This window comes from Nerophis lumbriciformis, linkage group LG09 (assembly GCF_033978685.3).
Source record: "Nerophis lumbriciformis linkage group LG09, RoL_Nlum_v2.1, whole genome shotgun sequence".
In the NCBI taxonomy this organism is placed as follows: Eukaryota; Metazoa; Chordata; class Actinopteri; order Syngnathiformes; family Syngnathidae; genus Nerophis; species Nerophis lumbriciformis.
The window spans coordinates 15,661,603-15,684,567 of NC_084556.2; the positions used below are offsets into that span (position 1 = coordinate 15,661,603).

The following is a 22,965-nucleotide window of genomic DNA, read 5'->3' on the forward strand; positions in this document are numbered from 1 at the left end:
TAACCAGAGATGAAGGAAAAAAAAAAACGCAAATGTTGAGATGCGTTTTTGAAAATGATGATCAAAATATATAACTATTAAATGCTATAATAAATGTGCTCGTTACTACATACATGATGTATATAAAACCTTAATGGAGGTGTTTGGATGTTTTTTAAGGGGCTCTATAGGCAGAATTGAACAGCACCCATAAGCTTCATTGTAAGTGGACTTATGATCGCATTTATTTACATTTAGAATGCATTAAAAAAAAAGAAATCCTTGCGTCGTCATGTCTTTCATAATGATTGTGAACGATAGGCAAAATTCCAAAAAAATGCAGTGTTACTTTAAGTGTAAAAGTCAATTGAATAACATTGATACCATTTTTTGACTATGCTTGCTACATTCTTGTTGATCATATCTAATCATTAAAGTGATTGTTGATCACCTCCTCATTCTTTTTTATAGCATCTGATAGACAATATTTCTATTAGTCGCAAAGTTCAATGATGACCTCACAAACCATTGTATGCACCACGGCCTTGTCTTTTATGCTGTTGTCACGCCCTTCTCATCTTCCACTTACACAGAGACACAGCAGGTGCGTTTTGATTGTTTATAATTAATACAGAGTGGCATAATGGTCCTTTTGTCCTCATCTCAATGGATGTTTTCCAGGTGTCTCAAATTAAAAGAGATTTGATAGTTTTCTGGAAGTTTATTTTATCATTTGATTATGTGTGGTGTACACTGCACCCAAACTTCAAGTGCAATATAATGTTTCACCTTGCAGGGGTGCTGTAAGAGCAAAAGTACTTAAAGGGGACCTGTACTTTTTTTTTGGAATTGTGTATATCCTTCACAATCCTTATGTGAGACAAGCACACATGCCTTTCTTTTTTCTATGCATTCTAACTTGTAAAGAAATGCTAGCAAAAATCAGTTAACAATGGAACTAGTGGGAGTCGCTCTATTCTGCCTATAAAGCACTCTCAAAATCCTCCAAAAACCTCCAACACTTTAGATACATTCTGTAAGTATATAAGTAATGTACTAACAGTCACATTCACAATAACGTAATGTTTATGTATTTACACATTTTAAGCATATGGCGGCTTACTAATTTCACACAACACACATCACAACATTCACTATTTCCTTCAACAACAACAACACTACTACTTATGAGAGACTTCATGAGAGCCATCAAAGACTACTTCGGAACAAATGATGCCCCTAAACCGGGGGTCAGCAACCCGCGGCTCTCGAGCCGCATGCAGCTCTTTAGTGCCGCCCTAGTTGCTCCCTGGAGCATTTTTAAAAAAGGATTGAAAATGAAAAAAGATGGGGGAACAATTATTTTGTCTTAGTATGTTTCTTGTTTGAGGACAAACATGACACAAACCTTTCCCAGTTGTTAGAAAGCCCACTGTTTAATATGTTTGTGTGTATGCTTCACTGATGAGAGTATTTGGTGAACATGGTTTTGTCCTACTAATTTTGGCGGTTCTTGAACTCACCATAGTGTGGACTGTGATGCAACAGTTTGTTTACATGTAAAATATTGCACTCCTTTGTCTGATTTTGTCCAACAAAAGTTTTATGCTGTGCGTGAATGCACAAAGGTGTGCTTTATTGATGTTATTGACTTGTTGGAGTGCTGATCAGGCATATTTGTACAGTGCATGACTGCAAGCTAATCAATGCTAACATGCTATTTAGGCTAGCTGTATGTACATATTGTATCATTTGTAGTTATATTTGAGCTCATTTAATATCCTTTGCTTGTATCCTCTTTGTATATAATTTAGTTTTGCATGTCTCATGACACATTATCTGTATGTAATTTGGCTGCATTTCAGTTGTTTGTGTGCCGTGTTGTTCCAGACCACATAAAACATCACCCAGCTTGCAAAGATTGTAATAAATCCGAAGAAGACAGCCTGCCGTTTCCTTTAACTGGTCACACACATCTACCGTATTTTTCGGAGTATAAGTCGCACCGGAGTATAAGTCGCACCTGCCGAAAATGCATAATAAAAAAAGAAAAAAACATATAAAAGTCGCACTGGAGCCCGGCCAAACTATGAAAAAAACTGCGAATTATAGTCCGAAAAATACGGTATACTTTTGGCCATTAAAAGCCAGTATTTTCCATTAGTTATCTCACCTTCAGAGTAGCCTCTGATTTACTAATGGTTTCTAATGTTGTCAAAATGTGTAAAATTAATATTACATTTCAACATTTCAATTAACAAGGATTTGCTTCAGCCTGCGACACATAGTCATTTTGATAGTAGGCTATTATAGCTAATATGTGTTGCCTTCATAATAAGACTTATATAAGACTTTTCATTTTTTGCGGCTCCAGACAGAATTGTTTTGGGTTGCCGATCCCTGCCCTAAACCTTATATTTTTGAGCCTGAATATAAAGAGGATGAGCCACAAGCTTCAGAAGCTTAGCGCTAAACAGATCCAGCTTTAGTGAAAAACTAAGCATCATGTAGCAGTATTGCGAAGTGCTGAACAAGAAACACAAACTATGAAAATTAAACAATCACTTACTGTACAATGTCTGCTCTCACTGGGATTTTGACTGATGGGATGTTTATATATTTCCGTTTGGATGAAGAATTAATCATAATCCACCCGGAGATAAAAAAATATATATATATATTTACGTGGCTCCACTTTGACAGTGTCTTCCCTCGTCATCCATGTTGTAGCGCATCCATATCGAGTCTACTGACAGATATAAGTCCAAACTTTACACCATTTTTACTTTGCAGTGGTTGGTTGGGGGAGCAGCACCAGCAAAAGGGACTCAAACCGGATTGATAAACTGATCCGGAAAGCTGGCCAAATTATTGGCACGTACTTGGTGGCGTTTGTGTCAGTGAGGGACAGGAGGACGCTGGACAAACTGCTTGCACCATGGACAATCCTGCCCACCCACTCCACCTGACAATTGAGGGACAGCGCAGTTCATACTCCAACAGGCTCCTTCAGCTTCGTTCCCACAGTGTTCGATTCAAGAACTCCTTCATTCCGCACTCCATCCAGCTGTATAATCACTCGCCATACAGCAATAGATGATATCTGTCTATTACCTGACACCTTCTACCTCTCTTTGTTTTTAATGTCTATTTTCTATTTTCTGCTGGATTTACTCTCTATTTTATGCTGCAGCTGTCACATATACTGTAATATTGTCGTCATGTGCGTACATGGTCATTGTTATATTTTGTATATATGATATAGACATAATATAAAATAATATATCAGTATATATAACATACTGTACATATATTATGTAAATATTACGTATATGTTATATTTATATCGCTATATTTAATCTATTTTTACCTGCCTTGTCCTTTCCATCCTTACACTTTCCATCATTGTAACTGAGCTACTGTGTGGAACAATTTCCCTTGTGGATCATTAAAGTTTGTCTAAGTCTAAGTCTAAGTCTAATTTTGTATTAGTAATAGCAACAGTGGAAGATAGCACGTGCGTGTATGAGCCAGTCTTCCCCACAACAAGAGGATAGATGGAAAAAAAGGAGTTAATTGACTACGGCGCATACTACGATGCTAGCGTGCGGCAAAGCACTTCAGATACCATCCATCCATCTTCTTCCGCTTATCCGAGGTCGGGTCGCGGAGGCAGCAGCCTAAGCAGGGAAGCCAAGACTTCTCTCTCCCCAGCCACTTCTTCCAGCTCTTCCCGGGGGATCCCGAGGCGTTCCCAGGCCAGCCGGGAGACATAGTCTTCCCAACGTGTCCTGGGTCTTCCCCGTGGCCTCCTACCGGTCGGACGTGCCTTAAACACCTCCCTAGGGAGGCGTTCGGGTGGCATCCTGACCAGATGCCCGAACCACCTCATCTGGATCCCCTCCACTTCGGATACATTTCTACCATATATGGAGATATCCGCTCACGTCACAATGGTTGGGACAAATTCCAAATGGCTCGTTTGTTGGAAGGAGGGCAAGATCATTTATAAATATCTCCACCATGCCTCCATGGTTTGATTTAAAATTTCCGGGACTTATGCAGAGCCCAAATACAAACCCCGTTTCCATATGAGTTGGGAAATTGTGTTAGATGTAAATATAAACGGAATACAATGATTTGCAAATCATTTTCAACCCATATTCAGTTGAATATGCTACAAAGACAACATATTTGATGTTCAAACTGATAAACTTATTTTTTTTTGCAAATAATCATTAACTTTAGAATTTGATGCCAGCAACACGTGACAAAGAAGTTGGGAAAGGTGGCAATAAATACTGATAAAGTTGAGGAATGCTCATCAAACACTTATTTGGAACACCCCCCGGGGGAACAGGCTAATTGGGAACAGGTGGGTGCCATGATTGGGTATAAAAGTAGATTCCATGATATGCTCAGTCATTCACAAACAAGGATGGGGCGAGGGTCACCACTTTGTCAACAAATGCATGAGCAAATTGTTGAACAGTTTAAGAAAAACCTTTCTCAACCAGCTATTGCAAGGAATTTAGGGATTTCACCATCTACGGTCCGTAATATCATCAAAGAGTTCAGAGAATCTGGAGTAATCACTGCACGTAAACAGCTAAGCCCGTGACCTTCGATCCCTCAGGCTGTACTACATCAACAAGCGACATCAGCGTGTAAAGGATATCACCACATGGGCTCAGGAACACTTCAGAAACCCACTGTCAGTAACTACAGTTGGTCGCTACATCTGTAAGTGCAAGTTAAAACTCTCCTATGCAAGGTGAAAACCGTTTATCAACAACACCCAGAAACGCTGTCGGCTTCGCTGGGCCTGAGCTCATCTAACATGGACTGATACAAAGTGGAAAAGTGTTCCATGGTCGGACGAGTCCACATTTCAAATTGTTTTTGGAAACTGTGGACGTTGTGTCCTCCAGACCAAAGAGGAAAAGAACCATCCGGATTGTTATAGGCGCAAAGTTGAAAAGCCAGCATCTGTGATGGTATGGGGGTGTATTAGTGCCCAAGACATGGGTAACTTACACATCTGTGAAGGCGCCATTAATGCTGAAATGTAGATACAGGTTTTGGAGCAACATATGTTGCCATCCAAGCAACGTTACCATGGACGCCCCTGCTTATTTGAGCAAGACAATGCCAAGCCACGTGTTACATCAACGTGGCTTCATAGTAAAAGAGTGCGGGTACTAGACTGGCCTGCCTGTAGTCCAAACCTGTCTCCCATTGAAAATGTGTGGCGCATTATGAAGCCTAAAATACCACAACGGAGACCCCCGGACTGTTGAACAACTTAAGCTGTACATCAAGCAAGAATGGGAAAGAATTCCACCTGAGAAGTTTAAAAAATGTGTCTCCTCAGTTCCCAAACGTTTACTGAGTGTTGTTAAAAGGAAAGGCCATGTAACACAGTGGTGAACATGCCCTTTCCCAACTACTTTGGCACGTGTTGCAGCCATAAAATTCTAAGTTAATTATTATTTGCAAAAAAAAAAAAGTTTATGAGTTTGAACATCAAATCTTGTCTTTGTAGTGCATTCAATTGAATATGGGTTGAAAAGGATTTGCAAATCATTGTATTCCTTTTATATTTACATCTAACACAATTTCCCAACTCATATGGAAACGGGGTTTGTACACCAAAACAGGTACGAATAGGTAAGAAAAGTTCATTTTGCATAACAGGTCCCCTTTAAGACGAGCGGGAATGGAACGCCGACATTTCAGGGTTGCTTGGATGAAGGCGAGCAGTGACAGACTCAAGTGGAGCGGGAGAATGCTGATGCTTTCCGCACGACTGAATAACAATCTCCTGCACATGCTAAAGAATCCTTCACTCATCGGGGCTAAGCCCGTCATCAACGCTAAAACCCGCACCTGTATTCCAGCATGATATAAAACGTGGAGTCCCGTTACGCACCTTTGACCTCCTTTTCATTCCTGAACCAGCGCAGGTCGGCGGCAGGCTTGCTGCCATGAGTCATGCAGGTCAGAGTGATGTGGTCCCCCTCCATGGCGGGCTTGGTAAAGCCGTCGATTTCAGGCTTCTCCGGGACACCTACAGGATGGACAGAATACATTAACACCGGACTGACATTTACAGTCAACATTTCCATTTTTTTTTTTTTCATTGTGGCCCCTCATCCTCTTTCATCAGGTTCTGATCCTGGGGCCAGACTTTGAACACTTCTCCCCTCAAAGCGACACTACGACATTTTAATTGTATAGATGCATTTCTTAAGTCATAGCTGGAGAAGTTTCACTCGACTTGAGTGTTGGAAATGCGTCAGCGCTGCGTGACAGAGTAGACTGTGTGCTCGTGGAGAAGATGTTGATTACGAGACCTTCCTGTAATGACTGCTTTGAGTGCGTCTGCCCTTGTCACCCAGCAATAAGTCAGCCCGCGAGCTGAGTCAGTGACATGGACTCCGGTCTGGCCTTGTCTGTCTCATCCGCCCACGTCTTTCAGCTCCTCTCTCTTCAGTTTGGGCTTCAGTATTTTCTTCTGTAATATGTCAAAGTGTCCTACTGATCCCAATTTGAGTAGAATGTTTGTGGAAAATATGTCGCACAAAACTAAATTGTGTGTTTAGCCTTTTCTTTGTTTTTTTTTTAACTATTACTAGAAGATAAGAAGGGTAAAGAGAAGAATGTGCTACCGTTAGAGGGTTAAAAGAACAAATTAACAAATACAACTTTTGGTAACACTTTAGTATGGGGAACATATTCACCATTAATTATCAATCAATCAATTCCTTTATTGTCATTGTCATAATAACACTTAAGTCATGCATGAACAACGAGATTTTGTTTGAGCTTTGTCCAGCGGCTTAGAAACTGCATTGATGTGCAGGTTGACAATAGTTTACAGTTTAGCATTGTCAGGAAGATGGCGAATAGAGGAACGTGTGGGTGGGAACAGTCAGATGTCTGATGGGTGTTATGTTGATGTTGCAGCAATGCAATGTCCAGAGCACAATTATTGAGGCGGTGAAGAGTGAGGTAATAAGATGGTCCGGGCAGCAAAGGGGCAAGCTGTTCATTTAGCAGTCTCACATCCTGGGGATACAGACTGTGAGACATTCTGGTGGTCCTGGCGCGAATCAATCTATACCTCCTTCCAGAGGGTAGCAGGTTGAAGAGGCCATGTGCTGGGTGGTATCTGTCCTTCAGGATGTTATGTACTCGCTTTAGGCAGCGAGTTGTGTACATGGCACTCATCTCTGGGAGTATCGTCCTTGTAATTTTCCCCGCCGCTTTAACCACTCGCTGGAGGGCCTGTTGGTTCGCTTTAGTGCAGCTGGCAAACCACACTAAAAATCCGTAAGTGAGGACACTGCTGATGGCACAGTTGTAAAAGTTGACAATTGATTTCTGCGGAATGTTTGCGCATTTTAGTTTCCTCAAAAAAAAAAAAGACGTTGTTGGGCCTTTCCGACTGTGTTAATGTCCCAGCATAGATCTTCTGTTATGTTCACCCCTAAGAATTTGAAATGCTTGACCCTTTTCTACGAGATTGTTACTGTATTTTTCGGATTATAAGTCGCACCGGAGTATAAGTCGCACCTGCCGAAAATGCATAATAAAGAAGGAAAAAAACATATAAATCGCACTATGAAAAAAACTGCGACTTATAGTCCGAAAAATACGGTAGTTGCTTATCAACATGCAAATTAGTAACATATTGGCTCTTAATGAGTCATTATTAAGTATTTATTAATGCCTTATTCTGCATGGCCTTATTGTTAGGGCTGTGAATCTTTGGGTGTCCCACGATTCGATTCAATATCGATTGTTGGGGGTCACGATTCGATTTTTTTTTTCAATTCAACACGATTCTCGATTCAAAAATGATTTTTCCCGGACACAGTGTGTTGTCAAGCTTATGAGATGCGATGCAAGTGTAAGCCACTGTGACACAATTGTTCTTTTTTTAAATTTGTATTAATGTCTAATGATAATGTCAATGAGGGATTTTTAATCACTGCTATGTTGAAATTGTAACTAATATTGATACTGTTGTTGATAACATTCATTTTTGTTTCACTACTTTTGGTTTGTTCTGTGTCGTGTTTGTGTCTCCTCTCAATTGCTCTGTTTATTGCTGTTCTGAGTGTTGCTGGGTCGGGTTTGGTTTTGGAATTGGATTGCATTGTTATGGTATTGCTGTGTATTGTTTTGTTGGATTGATTAATTTAAAAAAAATTAAAAATAAATAAAATAAATCCATTTTTTAAAAATGACAATCGATTCTGAATCGCACAACGTGAGAATCGCGATTCGAATTCGAATCGATTTTTTCCCACACCCCTACTTATTATACAACCAGTAAGCCATTAACTAAGAGTCTTCCCTCAATAACCTCAGAATTATTGCTTATTAGTCACCCTAACCCTAACCCGTATATGTTCCCCTAGTGTCCAAATAACTCTAAATTTGTTACTTAGAATATGTTCCCCATACTAAAGTGTTACCAAACTTTTAAACTAAATTGAATAGAAATAGTCCTTCTACCCAGATAAGATGTCTTGTATACACACACACACACACACACACACACACACACACACACACACACACACACACACACACACACACACACACACACACACACACACACACACACACACACGTGCCCACAGTGCCCACACACTAAAACTGTTCCCAAAGAAGCGTGTGTGTTATGTCAGTGGCAGTGGCGGGCCGTGCGTTTCCCACCTAAGCCTTCAGTGATGTCCGACTTCAATGATTACCTCTCAAAATACCATCATTTATGTCACCACCTGACCATTGCTGGACAAATACTATACAGAAACACATTTACGCCCCAACCGGGCATTGAACCACCTCAACAGTGTACAAAACGGGTTATTTTCTGCCGCATTCAAAAATCAATTAAAACACATCAGCAATTAAAAGATGTGTTACTGTCAATATAAAAAATGCAAAAAACATATTAAAAGTGAAAACATTTCATATTTGAACTCACAATTAGTAGGACCTATTCGACGCCGTATAAGCCAGTGCTACCCCCTGTCATCGGTTTATTCTAGGGGAAATGGCGAGCATTTCATCGCCAAAACAGCTGAGCTAGCTTCCGGGGTTGGCCGACATCGTCTCACAAGATGTAGCTTCTCTTTAAATATCCTTCTTGAAAATGGCATTGCAATATATATCTGCCACCTAATCAACGTTTTGTTGTCCTTCTCTGCTAGCCCAGTATGGCTAGGGCGCAACACTTCCTGCTTGCTGCTAAATTGAAACTTGTGAATTAGGCATGTCCGATAATGGCTTTTTGCCGATATCCGATATTCCGATATTGTCCAACTCTTAATTACCGATACCGTATCAACCGATACCGCTATATATACAGTCGGGGAATTAACACATTATTATGCCTAATTTGGACAACCAGGTATGGTGAAGATAAGGTCCTTTTTTAAAAAATCAATCAAATAAAATAAGATAAATAAATTAAAAACATTTTCTTGAATAAAAAAGAAAGTAAAACAATATAAAAACAGTTACATAGAAACGAGTAATTAATGAAAATTAGTAAAATAAACTTTTAAAGGTTAGTACTATTAGTGGACCAGCAGCACGCACAATCATGTGTGTGTATCCCTTGCAGACTGTATTGATATATATTGATATATAATGTAGGAACCAGAATGTTAATAACAGAAAAAAACAACCCTTTTGTGTGAATGAGTGTGAATGGGGGAGGGAGGTTTTTTGGGTTGGTGTACTAATTGTAAGTGTATCTTGTTTTTTTTATGTTGATTTGAGTTTTAAGTCCCATCTTAAAACTCATTTGTATACTCTAGCCTTTAAATAGACCCCCCTTTTAGACCAGTTGATCTGCCGTTTCTTTTCTTTTCTCCTCTGCTCCCCTCTCCCTTGTGGAGGGGGGGGGGGCACAGGTCCGGTGGCCATGGATGAAGTGCTGGCTGTCCAGAGTCGGGACCCGGGGTGGACCGCTCGCCTGTGCATCGGTTGGGAACATCTATGCGCTGCTGACCCGTCTCCGCTCGGGATGGTTTCCTGCTGGCCCCACTATGGACTGGACTCTCACTATTATGTTGGATCCACTATGGACTAGACTCTCACAATATTATGTCAGACCCACTCGACATCCATTGCATTCGGTCTCCCCTAGAGAGGGGGGGGGGGTTACCCACATATGCGGTCCTCTCCAAGGTTTCTCATAGTCATTCACATCGACGTCCCACTGGGGTGAGTTTTTCCTTGCCCTTATGTGGGCTCTGTACCGAGGATGTCGTTGTGGCTTGTGCAGCCCTTTGAGACACTTGTAATTTAGGGCTGTATAAATAAACATTGATTGATTGATTGATTGATTAATTTAATAAATAAAAAAAAAAAAAAAAAAAAAAACAACAACAAAAAAACGATACCGATAAAAAAAAAAACCGATACCGATAATTTCCGATATTACATTTTAAAGCATTTATCGGGCGGTATTATCGGCAGGCCGATATTATCGGACATCTCTATTGTGAATGGATACCGTATTTTTCGGATTATACGTCGCTTCGGAGTATACGTCGCACCGGCCGAAAATGCATAATAAAGAAGGAAAAAAACATATATACGTCACACTGGAGTATAAGTCGCATTTTTGGGGGAAATTTATTTGATAAAACCCAACACCAAGAATAGACATCTGAAAGGCAATTTAAAATAAATAAAGAATAGTGAACAACAGGCTGAATAAGTGTACGTTATATGAGGCATAAATAACCAACTGAGAACGTGCCTGGTATGTTAACGTAACATATTATGGTAAGAGTCATTCAAATAACTATAACATATACAACATGCTATACGTTTACCAAACAATCTGTCACTCCTGATCGCTAAATCCCATGGAATCTTCTTCCTCGTTGTCGCTCCTGGTATGCGCCGCTAGCGTCCTTTCTTTCTGCTGCTCGATCGCTGTTTTCTGCTGCATATTTCACTACGTCCGGCTTGTAATCTGCAGTATATGATTTCCTTTTTCGGTGCCATTTTAGTTCAGCCCTTCTCAGTTTTTATAAGTTACCGCCAATGTTGAAATAATCCATTTTAATAGCTACGGCAGTAGCATATAGCATATAGCAGTTAGCATCCCATGACCCACAATGCACTTCTGCCATGACCCTCCCCCGCCAAATTCTTTTTGGTTGACGTGTGAGTGACAATTGCTGACGTGTGAGTGACAATTGCGGATTTGCTTCGTCTCTTCCGTGAATTAGATAAATAATATTATTTGATATTTTACGGTAATGTGTTGATAATTTCACACATAAGTCGCTCCTGAGTATAAGTCGCACCCCCGGCCAAACTATGAAAAAAACTGCGACTTACAGTCCGAAAAATACGGTACTCACTTTGGAATGACAAGTGAGTATCCAATCACAGTCACGTTAACATCAGGCAACTTGGATAGGCTACTGTCAACAACTTGTGATCTGATTGGCTATCGCAACTGTCTATCAACTGTATGTGTTCTCAAATTCATCCGCTAACGGTCCCAGTCAGTATCCAATCACAGGACGCATACATGTCACGTTCAACCTTTTGCCAGCTAGAAGGCCTCACTGACAACAACTCATGATCTGATTGGCTATCGCAATTATCTATCAACTGTATGTGTCCATTCGCTTACAGTGCACGGACGCCCGCATTGTTGATTCTGAAGGCCTCGGGCAGATTTGGTACAGCATGGCAACATAAGCTAGCTGAATTATGATTGGATACAAACTAAAACAAAAAACAACAGCACTGGAAGGAGCATAATATGACATGAAGAGAATATGAATATTTTTACGTATTTGGGGAAAGTAAATTAAAAAATAATTTTATCTTTATTTATGATCATGATTTCTGGTTATGTTAGGCCAGCAGAGAAGGCCTTGCTGGCCCTGACGGCACACCACTGCTCAGGGGTGACTTACGTGTTCCAAGCAGGGTAAGGGCGGGATATAATTCTTACAGCATGGTTTGAAAGTTACCGCCCTCTATGCAACCGTGTAACCATGGCAACAAATCTTTCTAAAATTCTTTTAATTGTTTTTTACATTTCAACAATTTAGTTTTACACTCGTGTAACAGTTAAGAATGCGCAAAATATGTCAATCATGTTCGCACCATGCCTTCGTCATTCAATTTGAAACATTTTTACTGCGATAAAAATGTTATTAACCATTCCTGTTATTACCTATTAGCAGTAGTTTGCTTTTGTTTACACTTGAATGACAATAGTTTGCTTATTTTTACACTTGAATGACAATACTTTGGTTATTTTTACACATGCATGAGGGATGTCTGCTAATTTTATAATTGCATGACAGCAAATTGCTTATTTTTACTCTTGAATAACCATAGTTTGCTGATTTTTTACACTTGATGACAGTAGTTTGCTTATTTCTAAACTTGAATGACAGTAGTTTGCTGATGTTTACACTTGAATGGCAATAGTTTGCTTATTTCTGAACTTCAATGACAATAGTTTGCTTATTTTTACACTTAACTGAAAGTAGTCTGCTTATTTTTACACTTTAATAACAGTAAGTTGCTCATTTGTCGGTATAGCCCGGTTGGTAGAGCGGCCGTGCCAGCAACTTGAGGGTTGCAGGTTCAATCCCTGCTTTCGCCATCCTAGTCACTGCCGTTGTGTCCTTGGGCAAGACACTTTACCCACCTGCTCCCAGTGCCACCCACACTGGTTTAAATGTAACTTAGATATTGGGTTTCACTATGTAAAGCGCTTTGAGTCACTAGAGAAAAGCGCTATATAAATATAATTCACTTCACTTCACTTCACTCATTTTCACACTTCAAAGACAGTCGTTTGCTTATCACTACACTTGATTGACAGAGTTTCACATATTTTTACACTTAAATGACCGTAGTTTGCTTATTTTCATACTTAACTTAAGGTAGTTTGCTTGTTTTTTACACTTGAATGACATCGTTTAATTTTTTTTTACACTTAAGACTGTATTTCGCTCATTTTTACACTTGAATGAAAGTAGTTCACTTATTTTTACACTTAAATGACAGCAGTTTACTTAGTTTTACACTTAAATGACCTCAGTTTGCTTATTTTTACACTTGAATGACAGTAGTCTGCTTATTTTTTTACACTTGAATGACAGTGTTTCACATTTTTTTTACACTTAAGACAGTATTTTGCTTATTTTTACACTTGAATGAAAGTAGCTCACTTATTTTTACACTTAAATGACAGCAGTTTGCTTAGTTTTACACTTGAATGACAGGAGTCTACTTATTTTTTACACTTGAATGACAATGTTTCACATTTGTTTTACTCTTGAATGAAAGTAGCTCACTTATTTTTACACTTGAATGAAAGTAGCTCACTTATTTTTACACTTGAATGAAAGTAGCTCACTTATTTTTGCACTTAAATGACAGCAGTTTGCTTAGTTTTACACTTGAACGACAGCAGTTTGCTTAGTTTTACAGTTGAATGACAATAATTTGCTTATTTTTACACCTGAATGACAATAGTTTGCCTATATTTTACAGATGAATGACACTGGTTTACTTATGTTCACACTTTAATGAAAGTCGTTTTCTTATACAATTAAATGACAGTATTTACCTCATTTTTTTCACTTGAATCACAGTGTTTGGCTTATTTCTACACTAAAATGGTCGGTAAGTACGCAAAAAAAAAAAATCTTGTATTTGTTTTTATTGACATTATTTCCTTGCGGAATTGAAGATCTTTACACCCAGGAACTGTTGGCTTTTATAGTCTGTATGTATGTATAATGAAGGGACATTTTCTAAAGCATGTATGATGAGAAGAAAGCCATTTTAATTGCGTTATATTCAAAAATATTTCTACAGACCCATAATCCAGGTTAGATTGTGTGTTGGAGTCTAAATTAGAAGACCTCTTTAGTCTTAAAACACTTGTGTGCACCATTAAGTGATGCTCAGTGTTGCAAAAATATTTTTCTCGCTATTCCCGCGGAGCAATCGTATTTAATTTCTGTAATTCTAGGAATGCTTGTTAACAGAGAGAGAAAGAGTCAGCTAATGGGCCTGGAGTGCACAGGCACATCTATTAACATTAGCAGAAACTAATTGGCGAGATAATAAGGCGAGTGGCGAGAAATGAGACAATGTTTGTGCAGGATGATGATCACAAACATTAGTAAAATGGCTGAGCGTGTGGAGGGGGCGCAGCATCGCAGTTTGACAGAGAAAACTTGTTTGTCTTCACTACAAACAAACACAGAGCGAAAGTGTCGACAAACATATTTGCCAACCATTTACCTTTGCTTCTTTCCATAAACACTATTAGCATTTTGCTGGGTCGGACGTTTGCTTCGACCGTCAATCAAAGACCACACGAGTGTCTTCCCTGACAATCACAGTGAATATCCGTCACTTCTTTTCCACTTCATTTAAGTGACTGACTCCACACATTAGCACGCTCTGTAGCTCCGACGAACATTGTCTTGTCTCCATCCAGCGGTAAATTAACTTGATCTGCTTGTTCTCATATGATTTATGCAAAAAGATCATGTTGATTTGGCTGGAACGTGTATATAATAAGTATATAATGATGCACAGCAACGATTATTATATCATTCAACACATGTAATGAAGTGTCCATCCATCTATCCTTTTTAATACAGCGAATCCTATATCAGGGCTGCAAGAAATCTGGAGCCAATCACAACTCTTCAAAATGATATTCAGTCCTTCAGAGGGAGATTTGAGTTAATCACTACACTAAAGTTAAAGTTAAATTTAAAGTACCAATGATTGTCACACACACACTAGGTGTGGCAAAATTATTCTCTGCATTTGACCCATCACCCTTGATCACCCCCTGGGAGGCGAGGGGAGCAGTGGGCAGCAGCGGTGGCCGCGCCCGGGAATCATTTTTGGTGATTTAACCCCCAATTCCAACCCTTGATGCTGAGTGGAGGTAATGGGTCCCATTTTTAAAGTCTTTGGTATGACTTTGAACTCACTACTTACCGATCTCAGGGCGGACACTCTAACCACTAGGCCACTGGGTATCAGTAACGTAATGAAGTATATATTATACAACAGACCATTTTTAAATGCCTTTTACAAAAATTGAATGCATTTTACTTGTAAAAAAAAAATGCCCTAACTCAGGAATGTCAGACTGGTCTCCATTGAGGGCCACTTCGTTTGTAACAGAGAATAATATATGAATTTGCCTAAGCATTTGATTATTATATATACAGTATATATATTTTAAATACTCTGTAAAAAAAAAAAAGTCACCAGAATTTTACTGTCGTAAAAAGTTTTTTTTTCTTTTTTTTTTCTGGTAATATATTACGGTAAATGGAAAAACAGTTGCGCTTAGTCGCCAGAATTTTACTGTAAAATCTTGTTGATTTTTACAACATAATACATACATACTTGCCAAGCCTCCCGGATTTTCCGGGAGACTCCCGAAATTCAGCGCCTCTCCCGAAAACCTCCCGGGACAAATTTTCTCCCGAAAATCTCCCGAAATTCATGCGGACCTGAGTGATGTGTCGACAGCCTGTTTTCACGTCCGCTTTCCCACAATATAAACAGCGTGCCTGCCCAGTGACGTTATAACTGTAGAATGATGGAGGGCGAGTTCTTGGTTTCTTATGTGGGTTTATTGTTAGGCAGTTTCATTAACGTCCTCCCAGCGCGGCAACAACACACAACAACAGCAGTCACATTTTCGTCTACCGTAAACAGCAATGTTGTGACACTCTTAAACAGGATAATACTGCCATCTACTGTACATGCATATGTGAGAATAACATCTAGGGCTTTTAGAGAGTGCAGTGCACAACTGCGCACACAACAAGGAGACGAAGCAGAATGCATCATCAGAGAGGGTGTTCAGCATGGTTAGAAAAATAGTGACAGAGAATAGAACAAGGATGGACAATTCAACCCTTAACTCAACAATGAGTAGATGAGTGTTATGTGTGTATATGTGTAAATAAATGAACACTGAAATTCAAGTATTTCTCTTATTTACATTTTTATATAATAAAATAAATAAATATATATATATATAGCTAGAATTTACTGAAAGTCAAGTATTTCTTATATATATATATATGAAATACTTGACTTGGTGAATTCTAGCTGTAAATATACTCCTCCCCTCTTAACCACGCCCCCAACCACCTCCCGAAATCGGAGGTCTCAAGGTTGGCAAGTATGCCGTAAATCAGTGGTCTCCAACCACCGGGCCGCGGTGGTTGGGGACCATATTCAAATATTACGGTTTAGTGCCGCAAATCGCTAGGTGGCAACTAGAGCGCTAATCGCTATCTTAAATGCTTACATACATATAATAATATAATTGTGAGTTAGCATGCTAACTTTTTTTTAGTTATTTTCGCAGGCGTACACCTCACAGTCATACAAATTGGTACTTGACACATGCTAACTGTTAGCATGCTAACCTTTTTAGCTAATTTTACAGGCTTTTTCAGCAAATTTTTGCTGATACCCGCCTATGAGTCTAATATTTTGTTCATCGACGCTATCTGGCCGGCGCGTTACTTATTAGCATTTCAGTTCAGCTCCAGTTTTTTAGTATTCACACGCAATTCTTTCCAAAAACACATCTTCTACTTAATCATACATGTTTTTTTTAAACCTACAAGGTAGAGTAAGTAATGTGGTGCGGCCACGCCACTGCCATTTGTAAACTACACTACAGTGTGTTGTGTCAAAGTTTATGCATGTTTTAAATTTGTTGAAAAATTGTGAAAAAAAAAAATAAATAAATAAATAATATATATATATATATATATATATATATATATATATATATATATATATATATATATATATATATATATATATAGTACAGTGCCCTCCAAACGTATTGGAACAGTGAGTCCAATTTGTTTATTTTTGTTGTAGACTGAAAACATTTGGGTTTGACATTAAAAGATGATATGGGACAACATTTCAGCTTTCATTTCCAGGTATTTACATCTGGATCTGATACACAACTTAGAAGATAGCACCTTTTGTTTAAACCTACCCATTTTTCATGGGAGCAAAAGCATTGGAACATGTGACTGACAGGTGTGTTTTGTTGCCCAGGTGTCTCCAAATTACATTGATTATTCAAACAATAAATAGCACTGAATGTCTGAGCTCAGTTTCAGATTGGGTAGGATAGGTTTTGCCTATGCAGACTGCAACCAACATGAAAACCAGAAAGCTGTCTATGGTTGAAAAAGAAGCAATTGTGAATCTGAGAGAAGATGGACAATCAATCACAGCTATTGCACAAACATTGGCCATAGCCAATACCACCATTTGGAATGTCCTGAAGAAGAAAGAAACCACTGGTGTACTAATCAACAGACGTGGAAGAGGTAGACCAAGGAAAACATCAGGAGTTGATGACAGAAACATTGTGAGAGCTATAAAGAACAACTGTTGGTGACATCAGCAACGGCCTCCAGAGGGCAGGAGTGAAGGTATCACAATCTAATGTTGGCAGAAGACTTCATGAACAGAAGTACTGAGGCTACAAGAATGCAAAAGTTTGGTGATGTCAATGGCTCACAGGCTTGATGCAGTTATTGAAAGCAAAGGATTTGCAACTAAATATTAAGTCTTATTCACTTTAATCTATTTTAAGTTTATATGTTTGGTGGCAGAGGGGTTAGTGCATCTGCAATACGGAGGTCCTGAGTAGTCCTGGGTTCAATCCCGGGCTCGGGATCTTTCTGTGTGGAGTTTGCATGTCCTCCCCGTGACTGCGTGGGTTCCCTCCGGGTACTCCGGCTTCCTCCCACCTCCAAAGACATGCACCTGGGGATAGGTTGATTGGCAACACTAAATTGGCCCTAGTGTGTGAATGTGAGTGTGAATGTTGTCTGTCTATCTGTGTTGGCCCTGCGATGAGGTGGCGACTTGTCCAGGGTGTACCCCGCCTTCCACTCGAATGTAGCTGAGATAGGCTCCAGCGCCCCCCGCGACCCCGAAGGGAATAAGCGGTAGAAAATGGATGGATGGATGGATGTTCCTGTATCTTCTAAGTTGTGTATCAGATCCAGATGTAAATACCTGGAAATAAAAGCTGAAATGTTGATCTCTTGTCTCATATTCATCTTTTGATGTCAAACCCAAATGTTTTCAGTCTACAACAGAAATAAAGGAACTGGCCTCACTGTTCCAATACTTTTGGAGGGCGCTGTATAACAGATAAACCATAGAAACCTCAACTATATAAATAAATACATATATAAAGTCTTATTAATCATTCCCCTCACGTCTTTCCCTTTTATGTGTGTTCTAAATGGTCAAAAACAGCTAGTACGAGGCTATTACCAATGCAGCTATTTGGGATCCGAACTATTTCTATTAATACGCTCAAAAAAACATCCCAAAACATCAACACTGTTTTATATACATGCTGTATGTAATGTAGTAACAAGCACTCATTGATGATACTTACCGAGAACTGTCAGGTAAGCTCTGTCCGTTCTGACGGGCATGGTGAAAAGGGAACAGGTGTACATGCCCTCGTCAGACAGCGTGACGTTGTTGATGCTGATGGTCAACTCCGAGAACGACGCGCGGACCAGCTCGATCCTGTTGTCCCTCAGAGCTGGACGGAAACACAAACGAGAGAGAAAAGTTAGACAAAGGCATGCAGGGTATTGCCTTGGCACATAGTTTTACTTATATGAAGATGTCATCACCACGGTAGTGGAAATCAATGCAGCAATAAGAGGCCGAGAAAAAGGTCTAATGAGACTTTGGCAAGACGAGGGAACTGAAATGGATTGGCTGAGATTAGATGGTTTGTTGAAAGATGTTTGATTGTCCTCAAACTAGATGATGTGCATGACTTCCAAACCACACAATGAGGCGCGGTCATCAAGTTCTCCATAAAGTCATACATGCAACATAGCATCATTCATTTCACATATACCGGTACAACAATAGTGCATCTGTTTGTCATACAGTGGCGCCGGAAAGTAATCACAGCGCTTCACTTTTTCCACATTTTGTTATGTTACAGCCTCATTCCAAAATGGAATAAATTCATTTTTGTCCTCAAAATTTTTTTTTATTTTTGCAAATGTATTAAAACTCCAAAACTAAACAAATCACATGTACAGACAAATATTTACAGTCTTTGCTCAATACCTTGTTAAGCAATTACAGCCTCAAGTCTTTTTGAATACGATGCCACAAGCTCAGAGGGGTGCAGGGGTCGGCAACCCAAAATGTTGAAAGAGCCATATTGGACCAAAAATACAAAAAAAATCTGTTTGGAGCCGCAAAAAATTAAAAGCCATATTACATACAGATAGTGTGTCATGAGATATAAATTGAATTAAGAGGACTTAAAGGAAACTAAATGACCTCAAATATACCTACAAATGAGGCATTATGATGCAATATGTACATATAGCTAGCCTAAATAGCATGTTAGCATCGATTAGCTTGCAGTCATGCAGTGACCAAATATGTCTGATTAGCACTCCAACAAGTCAATAACATCAACAAAACTCACCTTTCATGCACAACGTTAAAAGTTTGGTGGACAAAATGAGACAGAAAAAGAAGTGGCATAAAACACGTCCTCGAAAGTCGGAGAAAGTTATACATGTAAACAAACTACGGTGAGTTCAAGGACCGCCAAAATTAGTAGGACAAAACGGCGCTCGCCAAATACTCGAATCAGTGAAGCATGTTTAATATAAACAGTGTGCTTTATAACAATTAGGGAGGTTTGTGTCATGTTTGTCCTCCTACAGAAACCATATTAAAACAAAAAATAGATTTTTTTCCCCTCATCTTTTTCCATTTTTCATACATTTCTGAAAAAGCTCCAGAGAGCCACTAGGACGGCGCTAAAGAGCCGCATGCGGCTCTAGAGCCGCGGGTTGCCGACCCCTGGGTTAGTGCATCTGCCTCACAATACGAAGGTCCTGAGTAGTCCTGGGTTCAATCCCGGGATCGGGATCTTTCTGTGTGGAGTTTGCATGTTCTCCCCGTGACTGCGTGGGTTCCCTCCGGGTATTCCGGCTTCCTCCCACCTCCAAAGACATGCACCTGGGGATAGGTTGATTGGCAACACTAAATTGGCCCTAGTGTGTGAATGTGAGTGTGAATGTTGTCTGTCTATCTGTGTTGGCCCTGCGATGAGGTGGCGACTTGTCCAGGGTGTACACCGCCTTCCGCCCGATTGTAGCTGAGATAGGCTCCAAGCGCCACCCGCGACCCCAAAGGGAATAAGCGGTAGGAAATGGATGGATGGATGGATGCCACAAGCTTGGCACACCTATCTTTTGGGCAGTTTCGCCCATTCCTCTTTGCAGAACCTCTCAAGCTCGATCAGGTTGGACGGGACGCGTTGGTTTTCATCCAGAATGTCTCTGTATATTGCTGCATTCATCTTTCCGTCTATCCTGACTAGTCTGCCAGTTCCTGCCACTGAAAAAACATCCCCACAGCATGATGCTGCCACCACCGTGCTTCACCTGGCCTGGTGATGAGCGGTGCCTGTTTTCCTCCAAACATAATGCCTGACATTCACGCCAAAGATTTCAATATTTGTCTCACCAGACCAGAGAATTCTATTTCTCATGATCTGAGAGTATTTCAGGCGCATGTTGGCAATTTTTTTTTTAAAATAATAAATGGTTTCCGTCTGGCCACTCTACCATACAGGTCTGATTGGTGGATTGCTGCAGAGATGGTTGTCTTTCTGGAAGATTCTCCTCTCTACACAGAGTAATGCTATAGCTCTGACACAGTGACCTTAGGATTCTTGGTCACCTCCCTGACTAGACTAAGATGAATGCAGCAATATACAGAGACATCCTGGATGAAAACCAACGCTTCCCCATCCAACCTGATGGAGCTTGAGAGGTGCTGCAAAGAGGAATGGTCAAAACTGCCCAAAGATAGGTGTGTCAAGCTTGTGGCATCGTATTAAAACATACTTGATGCTATAATTGCTGCCAAAGATGCATCAAAAAAGTATTGCGCAAAGGCTGTGAATACTTGAATACATGTGATTTTTTTAGATTTTCATTTTATTAATTTTTCAGTGTAGAATTTTGAGAACTAAAAATGTTTTATTCCATTTTGCAATAAGGCTGTAACTTAACAAAATGCGGAAAAAAGTGAAGCACTGTGAATACTTTCCGGATGCACTGTATATTATGAGCATTTGGTTGGCAGCTGGAAAAGGCTTCGGTTTACCAACGACACTAATGAGGACAAGTCGTATAGGAACATGAATATTGTAATGTAATATTCAGCCTGCTAATCGTTTTGTAATTGAGGACTTGACCAGAACATGTTATTAAATCATTTACACAAGAAAAAATCCCCCCGGTCCCATATTCCTCAACTGATGTACCAGCATTTCTTAAAATGAAAATATCACAGAATAACATTACAAAACATCTCTGACAAACAGGGATGGTTACCTTCCGCATTTGAATCGATACCGGTCCTCAACGGTACCAATGTTTGCTACTTTTGTGTGTGTTGATGCGGTAAAAAAATAAAACATGGCTCCATGTACTGCTTTCTTTTTCCATCTGGAAAATATGTGCTTTTTAGAGGCATTTAGGGCAATTAAGTTAAAAACAAATGAGCAAAGGAGGATGAAGTAAAAATTAAGACCAATTAAATTTTTTTCAAAAGTATTAAACTACAAATGAAAGTGAAGCAAAACCTTTACATTAACATTACAACATACAGTACAAGGAACCAAGCTGGTTATGCAAGTTAAGCTACTGCAAATTAAAATGCAAAGCTAATGTATTCTGATACAGTAGGCTTTTTAACTGGAGCAGACGTAGAGGATGATGATGTCACTGTTATCGTCACCAAATGTTAACATCATTTCTTCCCCCATGTTGTTGGCTGCAGCCGATTTGCTACAGGAGCCGTACATCTAACTTGGCTGTCAAAAAATCTGCACTCTTCAGCCCTGAGAAAAATCCTGTGTTTAAAAACAGGCGCTTCCTCAGATTGGAAGTATTCCCGCCACTTGCCTTGACTACTGCAACGCGCTTTTTGTCGGGATCCCCAGCAAGAACACCCAGAAGCTGCAGTACTTACAGAATAGTGCTGATGAGAGTGCGGAAATATGACCACATCACCCCAATTCTCAAATCCCTTCACTGGCTTCCTGTTCCACTCAGGATTGAATTCTGCTAACCCACCAGTGCCTCCATGGAAATGCCCCCCTCTACCTCAAAGAACTACTCACCCCCAAATCCTCCACACGACAACTCCGCTCCGGACAGGCTAATTTCCTCCAACCTCCGAGGACAAAGCTACGAACAATGGGAGACCAGGCTTTCTGCTCCGCCGCTGGTGGTCAGGGAGAGCCCTGACCACCTGAGGGCACCACAGACTGTGAATGCTTTTAAAAAAGGCTTAAAAGCCCTTCTTTAAAAAAAAAAAAAAAAAAATTAGATATGTGCATACTAGCTATAGCTATTTGGCTGTTCTAGTTTTTATTTTTATTTATTTATTTATTATCTTTTTTTTTTCTTTTCCTTTTTAATACACTGTAGCACTTTGAGATTGTTTACTCAATATAAAGTGCTTTTTACAAATAAAATCTATTATTATTATTATTGCCTTGATTTTCACGTCACAAATATTGCAACGAGCGTAATCAGCATCGGCATCGTATTTGGAAAAGACGAGTCACACTTTAGAGCAGGGGTCCCCAAACTACAGCCCGCCAGCGTCCAAAATCTGGCCCGCAGGAAGTCCCAAGTGAAAAAAAATAAATAAATAAAAATAAGTATGAAGAAATATTATATATATATATATATATATATATATATATATATATATATATATATATATATATATATATATATATATGTATAGATATATATAAATAATTATTTTTAAATCTGTCCTTTCTAATCCATTTGTTACCGC

At 39.6% G+C, this 22,965-nt stretch overlaps 1 protein-coding gene across 2 annotated transcripts in view; it reads right to left on the reverse strand.

Annotated features, from left to right (window-relative positions):
• The window catches only part of cadm2a (cell adhesion molecule 2a), a 619,370-nt gene that overhangs the window by 105,365 nt on the left and 491,040 nt on the right, over positions 1-22,965 (reverse strand). For both annotated transcript variants that reach the window (XM_061962498.2, XM_072913795.1), the window contains 2 exons: positions 18,491-18,643; positions 5,912-6,049 (listed from right to left, as the gene is read on the reverse strand). In XM_061962498.2, the coding sequence (XP_061818482.1) occupies positions 5,912-6,049; positions 18,491-18,643 (291 nt within the window). The remainder of the gene's footprint in view (positions 1-5,911; positions 6,050-18,490; positions 18,644-22,965) is intronic.